The 20,445-nt window shown below is 41.8% G+C and overlaps 1 protein-coding gene across 4 annotated transcripts in view; it reads right to left on the bottom strand.

Annotated features, from left to right (window-relative positions):
• Nucleotides 1-20,445, bottom strand: part of EPRS (glutamyl-prolyl-tRNA synthetase) — a 250,216-nt gene that overhangs the window by 62,751 nt on the left and 167,020 nt on the right. For all 4 annotated transcript variants that reach the window (XM_029593176.1, XM_029593177.1, XM_029593178.1 and 1 more), the window contains 3 exons: nt 13,296-13,561; nt 2,900-2,951; nt 1,026-1,235 (listed from right to left, as the gene is read on the bottom strand). In XM_029593176.1, coding sequence (XP_029449036.1) covers nt 1,026-1,235; nt 2,900-2,951; nt 13,296-13,561 — 528 coding nt within the window. The remainder of the gene's footprint in view (nt 1-1,025; nt 1,236-2,899; nt 2,952-13,295; nt 13,562-20,445) is intronic.

The following is a 20,445-nucleotide window of genomic DNA, read 5'->3' as shown; positions in this document are numbered from 1 at the left end:
TTGAGATAAAGTGTGGGGAAATTAACATGATAGGGGTTGGAAGGGGAGGGTTTCTATTAAAAATATACATAGGTCAAATAATATGTCAAATCAGTTCAGAAATCTATTGTATCATGAAAACTCACAAAAGAAAACATTTGCAACACAAAATTTTCCAATTAACAGACGTTTATTTATTTATTTATAGGTTTTTATATACCAATAGCCGTTTGCACATCGTATCGGTTTACAGATAACTAAAACTTTTTGACAGTGTCATAATTTCCAATTATGTGGCCTGTCTCTCTACAAAGCTAGCAAAGGATTATACCCCCACCTCTCCTGATCAAAGGAAGATTCTAGTACTATGCAGAACACTAAAGACTGGAGGTAGAGAACCAGGGGAAGCAGCCTGATGAGTACAAGATAACATTTCAGTGATAAGATACTGAACTCTCTCTCAATGGGCCTAAAGTAATAAGGTACACAATTAAATTGTGCGCAATTACATTTTTTTTTTAACCTGTGCATAAAAAAAATTACCTCCTGATTCAGTAAGCAAATGTGCCCACAGCCTTTTGCATAGACTGAGCACACAGACGTCTATGTGCACACAAGCTTGCAATTTTCTCTAAAATAAAACCTTCCATGCTCACTCCTCCTCCTGCAACAGTGGCCGTAGCTTCTCCCTGCTCACAAAACATCTCCGTGCACCTCAAAGATGATTTGCGAACTGGGAGACGCTGCAGGAGAAGGAATGCCCATGAAGGTTATCTTCTGGTTTCACCGAAACAGTATCCACGTACAGGCAGCTGCCCAAACCCTTGAGCCCATGGTAGGGGTAAAGCTGGCTTCCAACCGCAGACCAATTCCCCTGCCTGAAGATGAAGCAACATCCAGCACTGCAAGAAAAAGCGCAGGGCAGAAGAAAAACTGCTTTCTGCTTCCTTTTATGCACAGAAAATATGCTGACTGAGGAAAGGCAAGAAAGTGACCCTTATACCTAACAAATCCTGTATAAGTAATGAAAACTCTACAAGACTCACTTCTGGGGCAAAGTCTGCAATATGGGTCTTCTCTTTTTCCAGCGCAGCCTGAGACACAAACATGGGGAAGTAGCAATTTTCCACTCCTAGCTTCTTTATCCCATCATCAAAGAAATCCTTGATGGCTTCCCAGATGGAAAAAGCCCATGGGCGCAGAACATAGCAGCCGCTCACATCATAGTACTCAATCATTTCAGATTTCGTGATCACCTAACATTGAAGAATATGAGGGTTATCGGCCGTGGGTTCACACTGGCAGCATTCACCACTGTTGTGATTAACGGATCACAATACACACAGCAAGAGAAAAAGAAGTTATTTGTTAATTAGTTAAAAGAACCCAACAAATAGAGATAATACTTTTTTTAAAAGACTAAAGCTATTGAAACTACAATGGGGTTACTGACAAAGGGACCTAGGAGGTCCCAAAAGACTGCCATTTTCAAACATTTACTAGCCTTGTAAGAGGACCCATCTCTGTGCAACTGTCAGATTGACTTTTACCTTACCTTCATTTTGGTGGGTTTATATGGTTCTCTTGCTCTGTTAATTCTAATTCAGAGAATCTTCAAATATTTTGGTTCTTTGGATTTGCGATCAATCTCACACAAGTTCCATGGGACATTATATTAAAAGTGAAGGTTTTTAATGCTGCTATTTAATATGCTTACTCTCCAGGCCTACAGCTCTTCCCAGGTAGTAATGTAATTAGAATGGGTGGATTGGTCAGAAATTATGTTAGACTCAGACTCAACATTAACAGCTGGGAAATTCTTGCTAATATATCATTCTAAATCATCTGAACTGACAAACATGCATACATGGTAGGTGTATTTCACTACAACTTGTAGAACTCTGCTTCCAAAAGCAGAAAAGGAGTATGCTCAGTCCTCAGGCCCTCTCTCCTCCCTCTAGTTATTTGGGATATCCTTATTAATGATCAGCAAAATATTGCTCAATAAATCAATATGGCTCTTGACCCTGAATATCTGAAAGTTTCTCTCATTCATATTCACTAGGGATTACCCTGAAAAGCAGACTGGCATAGGGAGAAGGTTCCCTTATGACCAGCATGACCACCATCCTGGGCGGCAATGGCAGCATTCACTGACCCTGGGTAGAAGTTAATCATCACGTAACTGACACCCAATGGCCAGATTTAGGGCCCCATGATTGCAGGGTTCCAGAAGGAGCCCTGGTGTATGGGCCCAAACCAAGAACTATTGGCTGCGATGACTGGGCGGGGCCATTAAATTAGGGGGAAATTTGCCATGTAGATGCGAATGAAGTCTTTTCTGGCACTGCAGATAAACTCAAGCTGGCTCCCATTAAACTGGAAACCCGAAGGAGCAGGAGGAAGCTGTTGGCTCCAAAAAGAAGATAAATGAGCCGCACACATCGAAGTCTATTTTACACAAGCACAGTTTACTGCTTTGCGCAAGTCCAAAACGAATGCCTAGCTCTTTAAAGTCCAGGAAGCGGACTCCACAGTTTTTCCACCACCTTTTTTATTTTTAAATTTGCAGATCTTGTGGATACCGCAATTTATAAAACTAAAAATTGTCCAGTTTGATGCTGAGGGCTCTTATCATCAAGCAAAAAATAATCTGATCTCTGAAAATCCTCAAATTTTGGAGCTAATTTTTTGCCCCCCCCCCCCAATAGACTGTTGGCAGCATTTTTACATCAACACTTCGACAGTGAGCAGCACAAGCCAGACGTCTTAATCCTAAAATAGACTAAAACAGGGCTCCAATGACAAAACAAAGAAAGAAAGGTCACAGCCAAACAAACAAATAAAAAAAAATGTTAAAAAAAGCTTTGATCAGTAAGCAGATGAGAGATACAAAGAAAGCGAAATATGTGCAACTCACCTGAGAATACCAGTCTGCAAGATTTTCTTCTTTCTTAGCCTCTAGACCCAACCTAGAGCCGTAAGAGATGCATAGTTTATGCCATTTAAAGATCACATAGGAGAATCACGGAACAGCGCAATGTTTACAGAGACTTCTCCCACTCAATCTCAAAGCTACATTTTCAAAGGCTTTACGTGGGTAGAAGCAGGGGTTATGCGTTCAGACTGGCTGAATCCACCTAACTACATGCGCACATTCAGCCCTGTTACAAAGAGGTATTCTGGGGGACAGGCATTTGGAGGCATGGTTGAAAAACATGCCTGTTGCACCTTCATTTGAGATGGCTTAAAGCACATGTGTAATTTTTTGGGCATGCTAACCTGATCTCCAAGCACAGACCACGCAGATATGTTGCGTTTGAATACCAGGCACATACGTTTGATAGATGTCCTATTATTAATTTACCCTTAAGTAATGGTGCATGTCAAAGACCAACAATTAGGCTGCGCTAGTTCTCTTAAGTCAGTGATTCTCAAACTTTTCAGGCCCAAGGCACTCCCACATTGACAAAAATGTTACGTGGCACATCAGCTTTCATGGAGCAGGCAGTGCGGACACGGGCAGGATTCATATGCTGCTGAATTTGTTCCTTCAGCCCTTCCCCCCCATCTGAATGGCTCCTTTGGCACTGGGGGATGGAGTCCAAGTTGCAGTGTGGGTTTATCCACAGCTTCAGCACATTTTTCAGTAACAGCTCCTTGGGCTTCATCCACAATTTGGCCCTGGGCACTATGCAAAGAGGAGTCTCACCTTGGGGGCCTCTTACTCTCTCCTTTTTATGCTTTTACTTCATTTTCTTTATTCTCACCTGCTCCAACTTCTCATCCTGCAGATGCTCTGCTCCCTTTGCTTCTCACTGCCTACAGACTCCTACTCCTTCCCTACTCTTAGCTCCTCAACACACGGACTGCTCTCTCTACCCTGCCTCTTCAGTTCCTTGCTGTGAACAGTCCTGGACTCCAGCTCCCTCTGCATGCAGAATAAAGCATAAATCTGCAGTGTAGTGGACTCCAGCTCCCTCTGCATGCAGAAGAAAGCATAAATCTGCAGTGTAGTGCAGGCAGCTGTCTCAGTTACCTTGGCTGCTACATATGGCTGCCAGGGCTCCTCCACTGATGCTGCCACCAATACTCAGAGGGGAGTCACCATCCAGTGTTCAGTGTACTGTTTCACTAAGACAGAGGCTGGAAGGATTCAAGGGAGGATGTTCAGGATAGGGAAACAGAGGAGGGGCTGTGTGTAATGTGTATACTGCACAAAGTGGGACCCGGCTTATCTGTGTCCTGAATGCTGCCTATTAACTCCCACACGCTGGGATTCATGCTATTCCCTAGGAAGAGGAGGCATGCACTACTACAGTGTGCTCAGAAAGGCGCTTCTGCACATTTAAGCGTCATCGCTGGTGTTTTTAGTTAATGAGAGCTGCTGAGATCAGAGCATCAGGAAGTGATGACTTTTCCATGGCAGACCAGAATGCCATGGCACAGGGGTTGGCAAACACTGTCTTAAGCTTACACATTTTCATTGGTAGCTCAAGGCAAATTTCATGCAGGTACATTACCCATGGGGGTCACTGAGGAGGAAGTATAGTCTAATGCTATACAAACACTACAAACCAATCACTACAATGTTTTACTTCTTGTTAAACTTGTTTATCTTTCCTTTAACTCTAATCCCAGTTAGAATAACCCCTGTTTTATTGTAACTTTCTCTTCCGTGCACTTGTTTATACTCCTGTAATGTATACTCTTATGTTTTAGTTATGTAGTTATAATGTATTGATCACCCCTTGTTTTATGTAAACCGACATGATACGTACTCCCGTGAATGCCGGTATAGAAAAACACAAATAAATAAAATAAATAAAATGCTCAGTTATGAGGAGTCCTAGGTCCTGCTTGCCTCACTGTAACCAAGTAATTGTATTAAGTATGCCATTTTCCCTTCTCCCTGCATCTCTTTGGAAGTTAGCACACAAGTCAGACTCCAAACACTGGCAGCCACACTCTGCTGAAGAGGTAGCTGCATAACCAATTTAAAATGGGAACCTCAGCTGAGCCAAAACCTATTTGCTGGGTAATTATTTTGCCATACAACGATTTGGACTGCCTGTTTGGTTCCATATGGAAAATTTGAATAAAGATGAAGGTGATTCATATATGCAAAGTATTTTATAATAATACAACAAGTGGCTGTGTGGCCTCCATGTCGAAAGGCCTTCCCGCAGGCTGCATGGAGCCCAGTCCTTGCCTTCTCATTCAGAAGATCAACTTTGTGAGCTTGCCGAAAAGAAGGTGCTAACCAGAGCATCTCAGATTATTTAAAAAAAAAAAAAAAAAGTGCTCTCTGAATACCTCTTCTTACCAGGCCATCCCTTAGTATAGCATGGCCAAACAGAAGCATCTTATGGAAATCCAGATGAGGTATTACTGAATCAGAAATACTCACAAAAATGTCAAAATATAAAGTTAAAAAAGGCTCAAATGACGAGCAAGGCTGCTTGTCTGTAAGAGGTGTTTTCCATACACAGCAGGAGAAATTAGCTCCATGAGTATATGACGTGATCCAATAACGCTAAGATGGAAAAGCTCGCTCACGTTCAGAAAACCCAAGAAGGTTTTCTGAACATGTGCAGCTGCTGCTGCCCAAGACTCCTCAGTCTTGATAGTAAGCTAACCTTCAAATCTAAGGGAAGGAAGGGAGGATTTTGTGGTTGATCTGTCCTGCCATCTAAGGTGAGTATCTTTGCTTTTTACATGGACAAGCGGGACAATAAGCCACATAAGTGGGGACTCTCAAGCTGAGGGCTGAATGTAAGTATGTTCTAGAAGGAGAGTTGAAGGAATTAAATAAGCTTTTGAGAACTGCTTGGCCAAAACTATTGTCTTGACATGAAACGTTTCTAAGCATTAATGAGTAGTGAAGGCATGGAGATAAGACAAAGTGAAGATGAGTTAAGAAAGCTGCTGTAGCCCTGACTTGATGGCCTTTCACCTTACTTTGAAGCTGCTGTTTTGACTGATTATAACAATAAGAAATGCAGTCAGAAATCCATGTGGAAAGTTTTTTGTAACTGAATAACCCTGTTTGACTGGGTTGAAAATGATGAATAGTTGTGAAGACTTTCTGTACAACTTTGTTCTCTCCAAACAGAACAAGAAAGCTTTTCTGCAGTCCAATGTCTGAAAGACCTGTTTGCCTTTACTAGTGTGTGGTCTGGGAAAAGATGTTGGAAATATTGATTTAAATGATGATTAATTTAAATGAAACTGAGAGACCACTTTTGGTAGAAATTTAAGACGAGTTTTCAAATGTATTCTTATGGAAAATTTGGCTATGTGGACAGTATGAGACTAGCATTTGTAACTCTTTTACTCTGTGGATAGACGTTAGAAGTATGAAAAGCAAAACCTTCCAAGAAAGGAATTTTAATTCTGCTGTTGCTAGAGACTCAAATGGCAATTTCATGAGCCGAGTGAGAGCTGTATTTAGATGTAAAGGAATAGGAGGATATTTAACCTAAGACTTATGAATCTCAAAAACTGTAGGTTGCAGAGAAATAGGGATTCCTCCTGAATTTCGGTGGCATGCTCCTATATCACAAAGATGAACTCAAGAGTTCATTTTTAATCCTGCGTCAGATAGGCTTCAAAGCTATTGAAGGAAGAGGGGAACAGTATACTTAAAAGTGTCTTGATTGACTACTGAGAAACAGGCAGAACATCTTATCCACTTAAAGTTGTAAGATCTTCTGGTCGAACATTTTCTTGATATAAGAATAACCTTACTCACTTTAGCAGGCATCTGCAAAGAAGAGACTGATTGACTCAAAATCCATGTTGTCACAACTAAAGACTGAAGGCTGGGGATGAAGAAGATTCCTGCTGCATTGAGTGATCAGGGATGGAAATATTCAGGCTGCTGAAGTGATGAAGCCATGGAAACCAGAAGGAGCTATTACACTTTTCCTTTCTTAACTATTAAATTGTTTTGGTTGTAAGTGGAATCAAAGGGAAGGCATAAAGAAGCCCCCAATTCCAAGGTACTGAAAAAACTGTTCCTTGCTGGCCTCTTGAAGCAGAAGATGGGAATTTTGCTGTTTAGCAGTGGTGCAAAGAGATATATCTGCAGAGTACCCCAAAGTTGAAACAGTTCCCATGCTACGTGATGGTCCAAGGACCACTCGAGTGGTTGCAGCTGGCAACTCAGTGTGTCTTATCTAGTTTTGGATTCCAGGGACACAGACCACTACCAGATGCTTCCTTTAGGAAACTGCCCACTTCCATATCTCGCAGGCTTTCTTGGTGAAGACTTTACAAGCCTGTCCCTCATTTGCTGACAGACAATCAGATAGTAATGTTCTCTATTTGGATCAACACCACTTTTCCTTTTAGCAAAGAACCTAATTCCTTTAAAGCACTGATGTCTGCCCTCAACACTAAAGTGATTTATGTGGAGTAATCTTTTTAGTGGAGACCAAATTCCTTAAGAACAAAGGCTGTTTAGATAAGCTCCCCACCCTTAATTGGAAGCATCTATTGTCATGGTAATTTGACTTTGAGGTTGGTGAAAAAAAAATAGATTTGCAGAATCTGTCCAGCAAGAGAGAATGAATGAGAACACTGAATATATTCACCTTGTGGTAAAAGTGGTTGTAGCTGTTCGTCTCATTGAAACGTCAGGGGATACCGCATCTGTCTTATGTGCAAAAGGGATCCCTACAAATTCATGAAGAAGTAGAAAGAAACCTATTTCTGATGTGAAAGGATTGGAATTATCTTGGTTAATTTGTTTGCCCTCTACTGAAGAAGAGTTGTCTACCCTTGTATGGTATCGAAGCAAACTCCTATGAAGTCTATTATATGAGTCAGTTGTAAATTGGATTTTAAACAATTGATATTGCATCCTAGAGTTCCGCCATACTTCACTGTATGAAGTATAGCGGAACAAACTTCTTAAAGCTGGATATGAGTCAATTATCCAAGTATAGAAAAACATACAGTGCTCTTCCTTAGATAAGCTGCAACCACTGCTGTGGAGAGGCCAAAAGGGAAAACTCTATTGATAATGTTCATTGGTTATGGTGAAACAGAAAACTTTCCAGTGAGCTTCATGAATCAGGATATGCATGAAGACATTCTGGAGATCTACAGTGGTTAGCCAGTCATTGATTGCCAAATGATGACAGTGTCTCCCTAAAGAGGTAATTTTCTTTCTTCAGGAGTTAGCTGAGATCTCATGTCCAAGATAGAACAGAGACCATGGTTTTCTTTGGAAGCATGAAATATTTGGAATAAAATCCTATGTTCCTTTGTAGTATTGGGACTGTTTTCACCATATTTGCAGTGAGGAGAGCTGACAGCTCTTGCTGGAGCTGTTCTGCATTTGGGGGAGAAGACTTTAAATTCAAGCAGTTCCCCTGCTGTATGGTCTTTAATATGGAAGTCTGTGGTTATCAAACATCATAGTGAGCTGAACCATTGAAGCCTTCCTCCCACTGGAAGGCAGTTTAAATCTAACAGAAAAGTCTTTTTTTATACTGAAGTCAAAAGGCAGGGTTAGATTTTGGCTTTGTTGGAATTTTGGGCTATGCTTTTCTGCTCTGCTGAAAATAGTAAGCTTTGCATTTTCTTCGTGAATAGTATTACTGCCTTCTGTAATGCTGAGGTTGACCTTGTCTGCTTATAGATGGCTGCTCAGCAGTAGCTGCTTACAGGGTAAGCAGAGTGAAACAGTGACCTTTAATGAGGTCTTTTTTTTTTTTTTTTACCTTGACTCCAAAAAGATTATCCCCTGTACATGGAACAAGTTTCTTGTGAACAAATTCATGAAAACCCAAAGTCCACATCCCATGTTAGCTTTCTAGCTCTAATGGCAACTGCAGACATTCTGGAGGAAATATTATAAGAATCAAACTGATTGATTTAGATGCTTTTCACATTCCTCCACTTCTTGCAGCACAGGAGAGCAATGATCCTTGGTGTCTAAAGGAAGCTGCTGAACCATTTCTTGTAACTTTGCACCTTTCCCCCGAGGAGTATCAGAATGCATTTTGGACCTCTCTGCTCTTTTCAAGGCTGATTTCACTATTACAGATTTATGAGACAGTTGTACCTTTTTATGACTGGGACAAGATAAAACTTTGAGATCCAAATTTTTTTTTTTTTGTTACTGGTAATGTAGACAAGGTGGTTTGCCACATTCTGGACTGGGGTTTCTTTAATACTCTTATAAATCTGAACAGCCACTACTGGTTTTGGGGCTTCACTGTATTTTAGAATAGTAAATATATCTTCTCTCTGTTCTGCCTCCTGTAAAGCAGAAGGAATTTTTGCCATTTTCTGGACAAAAACAAGAGAGATATCCTTATTTATTTATTTATTTAGATTTTTTATATACCGGCATTCGAGACAGCAGTCACATCATGCTGGTTCACATAAAACAGGGGTGCAAAGTAAACATAACAATAACAATGGTGCTGAAAAGGCAGTTACATATAACAAGGTGATAAGAACTTGGCTTAGAGGAAGAGAAGTACATTTCCTTATGTGGAAATGTACTTCTGGGAGGCTGTGGCGAGGGATCCAATGGGAGACTAGTGGGTTCTCCATCCTCAGTCTGGTATGACAGATAATTGTATGATGTTTGTGATTCTTCTTGAGAGTCAAATACTATAGGTAGTTCTTTGAAGGTTCTCTTATCTTTGTACGAAGGTGAGACTCTAATTCAGTTTGCAGGATTTCTTGCCTGACTTGATATGGTGGAATAGTGAACTGAGTTTCAGATTTTGGAGCCATGGACACCAAAATGGGAGATCAGCTGTAATTGTGATAGAGGAAATGAAGAATTTGGTATACTGGTAAAACAGTTTTGGGCAAAGTCAAGCTACATTTTCCTGACAAAGAAATGATGGGTACCGGTTAGTAAGGAGGAATCCCAGTAGACGAACTACCTGATTCTGGAACTAGAATGGGCATAGATCATTTAACAGAAGTATATTTGGAATAAACTGATTTTTTCAGTTGATCAGAGCTAATATTTGTATCTCTGTGCTGAGATACCAAGTTGATGATGTCTCTGTCAACTGAACCAGTAAAAATTCTGCAGTAAGGAATGATGGCATCACAGGTGCTTTTTTATGTGCTGCTGATGTGCAATCTGTGCCCCTAGGGCCTATTTAGCTTCTGAATGCTTCAGTGTCAAAGAGCACCATTTTCTCTCCCTTTTCAGGAGCAGGGGGACTGGCACCTGTGCTGAGACTTCTCCAAGTCATGGCACTGGGCATGAGAGGACTCTGCCTTTTTTGATTTTGGTTTCTCAACTAGTAATGGTTACTTATTCATTGATCTGAAGGACTGAGGAGAACTCAAATTCTTTGAGTGTATAAGTTCTGGATCTTCTGGCCCTGGAAGACACTTGGGAACAGGCAGAGCAATTAAGATCATGCAACAGTCCTTCTAATTAGCCAACACAGTGGTCATCCTGATCTGATAAAGTTGTACTGTAGAAACAAAAAGGAGATCTTTTGAAGCTGTTTTCTGTCCACCATCACAAAGATAGGGAAAATTCTAAATAAACAAAAAGTCTTTTTTTTTTGTTGGCGACTTACAAAAGAAAAAAAAAACCTGAAGATTACATCAATAATGGAAGAAAAACATTAAAGAAATGTGGCACAACACATGAGCAGTCAAGGTTTTTCTCAGTGCTTTTCATTTACAGTGCTTCAAGTCTTCAACATTTTGCATAGCCTCTCACAACCACAAACATTTAAAACTCTTACTTTCCAAGGACTGCCTCCTCTCTCTGCTCACGATTACTGTCTTCCTTTCAGGTTCCCGGGCCTCTCTCCTGCTCCTCTCCAAATCTACATTATATCCTGCTCTGGGAGCCACCGGGTAGCCCATAAAGCTCTGTCTTAAGGCGGACCGGGACCAGACAGCTGGAACTGGTCATTCACACTATTCTGAGGGCTTCCTCTATATGCTCCTTCACAAGAAGAACACGAGAGCAAAAAATATTCAATTAGTGACTTAAGGAGAGCAAAAAAGCATCCTTTCACACAGGAAGAAGAAAAAGACTGAAGATACTTGTGTGGCAGTGGCTGCACAGGAAAACCTGTGCATGTTCAGAAAACCTCCTCTGATTTTCTGGGCTCTGAGGAACTTTTCCATCTGTGCACTGTCAGAGGATGTCGCCAACGTATGAGGCTGATTACTGTCCTGCTTGTCCACAGAGAATATATCAACACTAATTTTCTCAAAAGCAGCTACGCCTTCTACTTAACATCAAAACTGAAATTTGCCAGTAGCAAGAGAATAACCTCAGGGCAGTATAGGCACCCAACTTCCCAGATTATATTTTCAGCATTTCAAATAAGTCAGGGTGGTGGTTCAGTGCCAGGTGCTAAGCACTTCCATGTGGAAGATCTGGTTTTGATTCTTGGGCCAGACTTCTGCAGAGGATGTAGTGTTTACAGACCCTGGGAGGAGAGGTCCTCGGTCATCACACAGGGTCCCATGCTCAATGGGTTCTGTAGGGAACAGCAGTATGTAGCTCCTGGCTGGGGGACTACCACTGCAATGGCCGGACTAAGCAGAGAAGATACAAAAATAGGAAGGGAAATCCTGGGTAGTTGTGAAGGCTCATGGCACTGTAAGTCAGTAAAGGTCAGTTTCAATTGAGCTAGATGCCCAAAGGAGCCAAAGGAAACTGCCAGGCCACAAAAAAAATAAAGTCTCTAAATAAATGATATATGATTAATACTGAGTTAACTCGTAACTAAGAAAACAGCTAGCAGGTTCTCAATGTCTTTATTCTTCCTCATCATCATACCTCTGACTATCAATCAGGTCTTACATCAAAAAGAAAGAAGTCCTGAGCTCTGGCTACTGGGGATACCACATGCGGACTGTACGAAGGAGCAGCAGACATTGTTCGTGCATGTGACTACAGCCGTGTGCATGCTGGTGGAGGCTCAATGGACGTTCATTAATGTACTGAGCCGTCCCCAGTTATTGGCAAAATTGCAGCATATATATCGGATGGAATATTTGACTGCGATTCGAAGGGATGCAATTCCTAAGTTTTATAGGATTTGGGCCCATATGAAGTTTTTTTATTCAGGAATAAAACGGCCTGGGGAGGTGCACCTGATTTCCCCTCCCTCATGGGTTAAGAATGGGTGGGTATGGGAACTAGCTTAGGGGGAGCCGGGAGGGATAGACACGGAGAGGTTCAGGGTGAGGGGGGAAAGTTGTTAGGGGACGGGGGAAAGGGGGGAGTGCAGGGCTTTGGGGGGGGGGGGTTGCATTGTGAGGGTGGCATGCTTCGGCTGTTTAGTTTCTATAGTCTGGTTCACTTTAATAGCGAGTATGATCAAAGATATTTGAAGTGTTGTACCTCTTTATGTAACCCTTAACTTTATCTGTTTTAGTTCTATCCGTTGACAATGTAGTGTATTTTCTGTTTTACACAAATAAAAATTGTCAATTATAAAAAAAAAAAAAAAAAAATCCTGGGGGTCCCAATGACTAAGATTGAATTTTGGTACTTCTTCTCATCCACTGACAAGGGTACTCACCCCCTTCCCCCCAGCCAGTCAGGTTTTCAGGATCTCTCTAACAAATATGCAAACGGTCCTCGGGCCACCCCCCAGCTAGTCTGGTTTCCAGGATATCCCTAATGAATATGCATGAGAAATGTTTATGTATGTGTGTGTGTGTGTGTGTGTATATACATATATATACACACACACACAAACATTTCTCATGCATATTCATTAGGGATATCCTGGAAACCAGACTAGCTGGGGGGTGGCCCGAGGACCGTTTCAGCACCCCTAGACTAACTAGCAAACAGATGCAATGGTTCTATATAAGAACAGCTACAGGGCAGAATGCTAAAGTACACTAGAAGGGCAATAACGAAATTCCCTGGGGAGCTTGCATACCGTAAGCTCCTTTTCAAAGGCAAATTCCCTGCAGTTTCCCTTAAAAAAAAAAAAAAAAAAAGCGGGCCAGCAGAAGAACCCAAGTACTTTTGTACCTTCATAATTTACATCTGCCTTGAGGTGATTTAAAATGAAACCTCCACGTACACGTTCACTCCTCAGACCTGTTTCCCCCACAGCACACGTGGGGGAGGAGGTGGGAAGAGACAACATTCAAACTGCATTTGCCTGCATAAAAACTTAAGTATAGCCCCCTACATGTCTAAGTAAATCTAAGTAGTCACTATAGGCCATTATCCAAAATCTGCAGGTGGATCTACGCCCAGTAAAGCACTTCAATGGTTTGTGATATAAATCAATCATGCAGGTTTTTGTTCCAATCCATTTTTTTTTATTTTTTTTTACCTGGTCTGTTTTTTAGGCCCTTGCCCATCTCCTGCCCCACTAGAAGTCACATCACTGCCTTGATCTTTTTGGCCCTCTTTCTTCTTCTGCCCCTCAGTCTGTTTCTGGGGCTTATTCTGCTTTTCCGACTTATTTTCATTTTCCTTTGTCATCTTGCTTTTGTCTTCCGAACCAGTGCCAGAGACGGGTCTGTACTCGGTTCCCGTCAAAGACTTGTACTGTGCCTTCAGTTGAAGGAGCTCCTGCACTGCTGCGTCCACTTTATCCTTAGGGTTCAAACAATGCAGAAAGTTAGAAAGGAGATTTGAGCTTTCTCTGGAATGAACTCAGTTCTGGTCCTGTGAGGAACCCTCTAACATACCCCCTCTGCTGACACCAGACTCAATGGGCTACAGATGTGGCTAACATATACCAGCAGCATCTCACGGAAAATCTGGTGGAACTCAGCCAATTTCTTGGGCCAGATGTTTTAAAACATATGCTTAAACAAGCTAACTTTTTTGCCTTTAAAAGAAAAGGCAAAGGGGGCCCAGAATGCAGAAAAAAAAACCAAAAAAAAACTCAAGTCCTAGAATTGACTCCCTATCCCTCAGGAGAACATAATCACACATATACAGCAGATGAGGACCATTTGACTCCCACCAACTCTGCCTAGATCACTCTGACAGCATCCTTCCTTAACAATTAAAAAAAGTGTCCAAATTAATTTAACTTATGATTTATAAACGAATACCCACATACACATTACACAACACAAACACATATACACTACAATATGCAACACTGCAGTGTTAAAATTGTTCCCACACTCTCAACTAAGGGCCCTAGATTCACTGGCTGGGCTGCTAAAGTTTGGCGAAAGGAGACTGATTATAGCCAGTAGACTGGCTTTCTCTGATTTGCCAAGTGGCCTGCGCTCCTGGAACTGGAACCTCTGCACCAAAAGAAAGTATTGGTTTCTATGTGTCTATTTGTTCTCAGAGAGTGAAGAAATAATATAAAACAGGGAACTAGATAGAGGAATTTGTGCAGCACAGGGATTCCGGCAAAGAGGTGGGGAGGGGGAGGGGGGAGAGAGCTACCTTAGTTCAGGAAGCTCAGTGATGGGTTTTCCAGCAGCTTCTCTGCCTGTGGAGGAGATCGGGTGTTGGCTCCATGGTGCTAAGGGACTGCTCCACTGCTTGCCATTGAGGTGGTGGTGGTGGTGGTGATGTCACGGGTGCAAGGAGGAACAGTGTGCACGTGCAAAAAAAGCGGCATAGATTTTGAGGGTCTGCCTAGAGCATGGCTGCACTGGTAGAACAAGCCTTGCGGGTGACTGGGTCTAGCGCTGAGACTTTCCCCATCAGTGTGGAAATGGCAGCCATTTTCGATTCCCTAGCAGTGTCTATGGGAGAGACAGAGGAATCCCCTTCTTAACTATCACCAGCAGATCCCTGCACCATGGAGGTGCAGAGGCACTTGCACAGAGGAGTCATCTCTGATTCTGGTAGAGGTCTTCTGCCGGTTTTAAATGCGCTTATGCACAAAGCTTGTTTAGTGGAACAGGCAGCGGGGGATGCTGACTCTCGGTCCCAGTCTCCAGGGAATCTTAGCCGGTCAAGAGGCCTGAGTTGTTGAGAAGCTCTTCAGGGCTTTGATGATTTACAGTGCTGCATGTTGAACGGATCCGGGCCTAAACACACTGAAGGTGCATTCAGGCCGTGACAGCGGTTCTTTTCCTGCATGCGTAGGCGTGTGCGTGCATTCTCACCATAAGGTGGTTGCATGCATAGGGACCTTTTGCGCGTAAGGCCGCGGTCTAGATTTGAGCGCATATTTGCACAGGTACTTGAGCATGTATTTATGCAGATACTTGAGCACGTTATTTGCACAGGTACTTGTGCGCATATGACCACTGACTATACGAGTGCGTATTTGCACATGTACGACTGTGCCTTAGTCGAGCGTGTATTTGCACATGTCCTGGAGGGGTATGCATATACACCCGGGTGATATTGGTGAGCGCGCAGGAGGCCGCCTAGATCCGAAGTTCAGGAGAGCTAGGCACCGGGGATGAACAGGTCCAAGCACCTTGCCATCTGTGAGACCTGACATCTGATAGCAATTCAGTCCTCACTCTCTGTTTGTGTCAGTGCTGTTTAGATGCACAAAGCGATTTGACTACTACAGCTTTTGCTTGTTAGGACATCCCCTCGGCCTATGGTTTCTCTAGAGGGGAATGGAGTGGGAGGTGAGGCAATGGTCAGTTCTCTTCCTCCCTTGTTCCCGAGGGCAGAAGCAACCCCGGGAGAGAGAGGAAGTTTGGGCGTATGGACTACAGAATAGATGCAACCTCCTTTTCCTGGGTGTAATGTTTCCAGGGCCTACAGACCTTTCTGCAGGCATGCCCAGCAAAGGCGAAGCAACCTACTATGTAAGGATTGATGTTCGGGCAAATGCAGCAGGGAGGCGGCTCTGGTAATGTTCATATCATTGAGAGCCACTTCGGACTCTGCTCAGATTTGTTTCTTTTTTTCATATAGATGTTGAGTTTGTTGGCTCAGAACCTGAACACAGTAAGTGTGACTGGAGGTCAATTTTAAGTTAAGTGTCCTGTTTCTTTCCCCCTGTATCCAATTAAAAAGCTATTGGATATAAAGAAGGTAAATGTGGTCCTCAAAGTTCCCAGTTTCCACACCTGGCCGGAGCACCAGAGATTCCTGAGGTTCATGGTCTAAGGGAACATTTTTGGTTTCAAGCCCTTCCCTTCAGCTAGCGATAGCTCCACATATCTTCACCAAGGTGAAAGTGGTTGGGGCGGCCACATTGCAAAAGGAGGGTGTGCTGGTGCATCCGTATCTGGACTAGCTTATTCGTGCAAAATCAGAGGATCTCTGTTGACAATCAGTACAAAAGGTACCAATGCGCTTGAAATTTCTAGGATGGGTGGTTAAACTAGCAACGAGCCATTTAGTCCTCTTTCAAACTCTGGAGTATCTGGGAGCTCAGTCTGACACGCTGGAGAGAGAATGTTTCTCACAGAGAGAAACTGCAGAAATTTCATAAATCTCAAGCATGGTGCAGAACTGGAGGTTCCAAATTGGGTAACAGTCACCACCACTGCAAGCCTCTATGGATGGAGGGTGGTATGGCAAGATCAATCGGCGCAGGGACAGTAGTCGAAACAGGCGGCCTCATTTCGCATTGCTTGCCTGTCTGTCAAGGTTACACAGCAATCCAGTATGGACCTATCAAACAATGCGACGATGGTGGCCTGCATCAACCGTCAAAGTGGAAGCAAGAATCAGGCAATGGCTCAATAGGTCCAGGAGTTGATTCTCAAGGCAGAGCAGCACTTGGAGCAGCTGGTGTCATCTCACATTGCCAAAGTGAACCATGTTCAGGCGGATTTTCTGAGTCAGAAACTTAGACCCTGAGGAATGGGAGCTGTTGGAGGCAGTGATATCTTTTAATCATGGAAGATAGGGATATCCTGACCAAAGGGTCACAGTTTTACAGCTGCTGAACAGAACACGGTCCAAAAGGAAACCAGAGCTCTGGTGCTGCCGTGAACACGAGGGATTTGTCTTCCCTCCATGGCCTCTGGTGGACAAGGAATTACGGCAGATAGAGAAACATCTGGGCAACTTGATCCTGGTAGCTCCAGAGTGGCCACATCAACCATGCTTCCCAGATCTGATCAGCTTTATATATAGTGCGGAGTTGGAGGTTTTCAATGCTGATCACTTATGTTAAATTTGGGAAATAAGTTTACCATTGGTTTTATTTTTGGGCAACTTTACCTTCTTCTGGTTCGTTGGAGGGGAGGGAGTTTGCTTACAAATGTATGGTTGTTGCTGTCATCTTGGCTTGGGTACAGGTCAATACTGAGGGACTGCAAGTGGCACACTGCATTATGTACAGTGTCAGTAAAATGTTCTCTATCTCCATCTGCTGGCAAGGAGACAAAACCCAGGAACCTGGACTCATCTGTGGTACTACAGGAATGACAATTAGCTGGTAAGAACCAATTTTTATTTTTCGGTTTAGATAACTGAACCTGCCCCAATGCATCCCTCAATGATTGTTACTCCTGCATCATGTGGTATATTAGTGCATAAGGCAGAAATGTCAGCCGTTACTAGCCAGACTGCAGATATTGGATCTAGGACAACAGTCTAATAGAATCTGAAGTGTTCTTAACATAATACAAAATGTTTGATACATAAGGTTGTAAAAAGCCATCAATGTACTTGGATATGGGTTCAAATAATGAACCCAATCCAGAGACTACTGATCACCGGGAAAGGGAACAGATTTTTGTATCTTTGGAACCAAATATAATGCTGGCGTGATGAAATATAGTTCATACAAAAATCACCCTATTAACTATCAATTTTAACTATACTTCTTTCTGTACGATTCCAAAAATTTCAATTTGAATACCAGCAGCGGGATCATCAGATAAGGAATGGTAAAAATCTAAATCACTTAGCTGGCGATGTGCTTCAGCCACAGGATTTGATGACAGAGCTAACAGTGGTGAGGTCACTTGGCAATAGTGATCATAATATGATCCAATTTGAATTAATGACTGGAAGGGGCACAGTAAGTAAATCCACAGCTCTGGCACTAAATTTTCAAAATGGAAACTTTGATAAAATGAGAAAAATAGTTAAAAAAAAAAAACACACACAAAGAAAAAAAAAAAACACAACTGAAAGGTGCAGCAGGCATGAACACTGTTAAAAAAAAAATAAAATAAAAAAATAAAAACTATCTTAGAAGCGCAGTCCAGATGTATTCTAAGCATTAAGAAAGGTAGAAGGAAGGTCAAATGATTGCTGGCATGGCTAAAAAGTGAGGTGAAAGGCTATTTTATCCAAAAGATCTTCATTCAAAAATTGGAAGAAGGATCCATCAGAAGAAAATAGCATAAAGCATAGGTAAGTTAAATATAAGACATTGATAAGACAGGCTAAGAAAATGTGAAAAGAAGTTGGACACAGAGTCAAAAACTCAATAAAAAAATTTTTAAATATATCTGAAGCAGAAAGCCTGCAAGGGAGTTGGTTGGACCATTAGATGATCGAGGGATTAAAAGGGCACTTAGGGAAGATAAGGTCATCATGGTAAGACTAAGCAAATTCTTTATTTCGGTCTATACTGAAGAGGATGTTGGGGAAATACCCATTCCAGAGATGGTTTTCAAGGGTGACTTTTCAGATGAACTGAACCAAATCATGGTAAACCTGGAAGATATGGTAGGCCAGATTGACAAACTGAAGTGTAGTAAATCACCTGGACCGGATGGAAAACATCTCAGGGCTCTGAAAGAACTAAAAAATGAAATTTCAAAACTATTACATTTAATTTGTAACCTATCATTAAAAACATCTGTTATACCAGAAGACTGGAAGGTGGCTAATGTAACCCCGATATTTAAAAAGGGCTCCAGGGGTGATCCGGGAAACTATAGACCGGTGAGCCTGACTTCAGTGCCGGGAAAAATCTTGGAAACAATCATAAAGAATAAAGTCACTAAACATTTAGATATACATGGTTTAATGGGACATAACCAGCATAGATTTACCCAAGGGAAGGCTTGCCTCACAAACCTCCTATATTTTTTTTGAAGGGGTGAATAAACATGTGGACAAAGGTGAACCAGTAGATGTGGTGTATTTGGATTTTCAGAAGGCATTCAACAAAGTCCCTCATGAGATACTTCTAAGAAAACTAAAAAGTCATGGGATAGGAGGTGATGTCCTTTTGTGGATTGCAAACTGGTTAAAAAGACAAGAAACAGTAGGATTAAATGGTCTGTTTTCACAGTGGAAAAAGGTAAAACACGGAGTGCCTCAAGGATCTGTACTTGGACCGGTCATTTTTATTATATATATATATATCTAAATGATCTGGAAAGGGCTATGACAAGAGAGGTGATCATATCTGCAGATGACACAAAATTATGCAGAACAGTTAAATCTCAAGTGGATTGTGATAAATTGCAGGAGGACCTTATGAGACTGGAAGATTGGGTTACAAATAGCAGATGAAATTTAACGTGGACAAATGCACGGTAATGCATACAGGGAATAATAACCCTTGCTGTAGTTACACAATATTATGTTCTATCTTAGGAGTTACCACCCAGGAAAGAGATCTAGGTGTCATAGTAGATAATACATTGAAATAGTTGGCTCAGTGTGCTGTAGCATTCAAAAAAGCAAACAATGTTGGTAATTATTAGGAAGGGAATGGCAAATAAAATGGTGGATGTCATAATGCCTCTATAATCGCTCCATGGTGAGCCACTCCTTGAATACTGTGTGCAATTCTGGTTGTCACATTTCAAAAAGGATATAATTGCACTGGAGAAAGAGCAACCAAAATGATGAGCATGGAATGGCTCCCCTATGAAGAAAGGCTTTTGAAGTTAGGACTGTTCAAGTTAAGAGAAGAGACAACTGAGGGGGGATATGCTAGAGGTCTACAAAAACATGAAAAGACTTGAACAGGTTAATATAAATCAGTTATTTATTCTCTCAGATAACAGAAGGACTAAGGTGCTCCATGAAATTAAGAAGTAGCTCATTTAAAACAAATCAAAGAAAATTCTTTTTCACTCAGCGCATAGTTAGGCTCTGGAATTGCCAGAGAATGTGATTAAGGCAATTAGTGTAACTGGGTTTAAAAAAAGGTTTAGATGAGTTCCAAGAGGAAAAATTCATAAACTACAATTGATCAATAAGGAATAGTAGTTTGAGATCTATTTAATGTGTCAGGTACTTGTAACCTGGATTGGCCACAGTTGGAAACTATGCTGGGTTTGATGGATGCTTGGTCTGACCCTGTATGGCTTATCTTATGTTTTTAGGTTCATATGTTGTGGTCTATCCACAACATATGAAACAGGACCCGCTGTGGTCCGAAACACGATTGTGTCGGGACATTTTTCAGAACGTACTGCTGACCAATTTAGATGAAGGAAGGATTTGCTTTGAAGGATTCAGATGAGTATTTCTTCATATTACCCTTGAGGGGTTTATGAGTGTCTAAAGACAGAGTTTCTACAAAGTTTTTGAAGAGTTTCTAAACATAGAATATTTGTATCAGCATATTTTGACTTGGTTCAGTTTATGCATTGCTGCACAATTTTTATTGA

Source organism: Rhinatrema bivittatum, chromosome 3, assembly GCF_901001135.1.
Source record: "Rhinatrema bivittatum chromosome 3, aRhiBiv1.1, whole genome shotgun sequence".
NCBI lineage: Eukaryota > Metazoa > Chordata > Amphibia > Gymnophiona > Rhinatrematidae > Rhinatrema > Rhinatrema bivittatum.
Note: the sequence above shows the minus strand (reverse complement) of the source record. Positions and strands in the feature narration are given on the sequence as shown.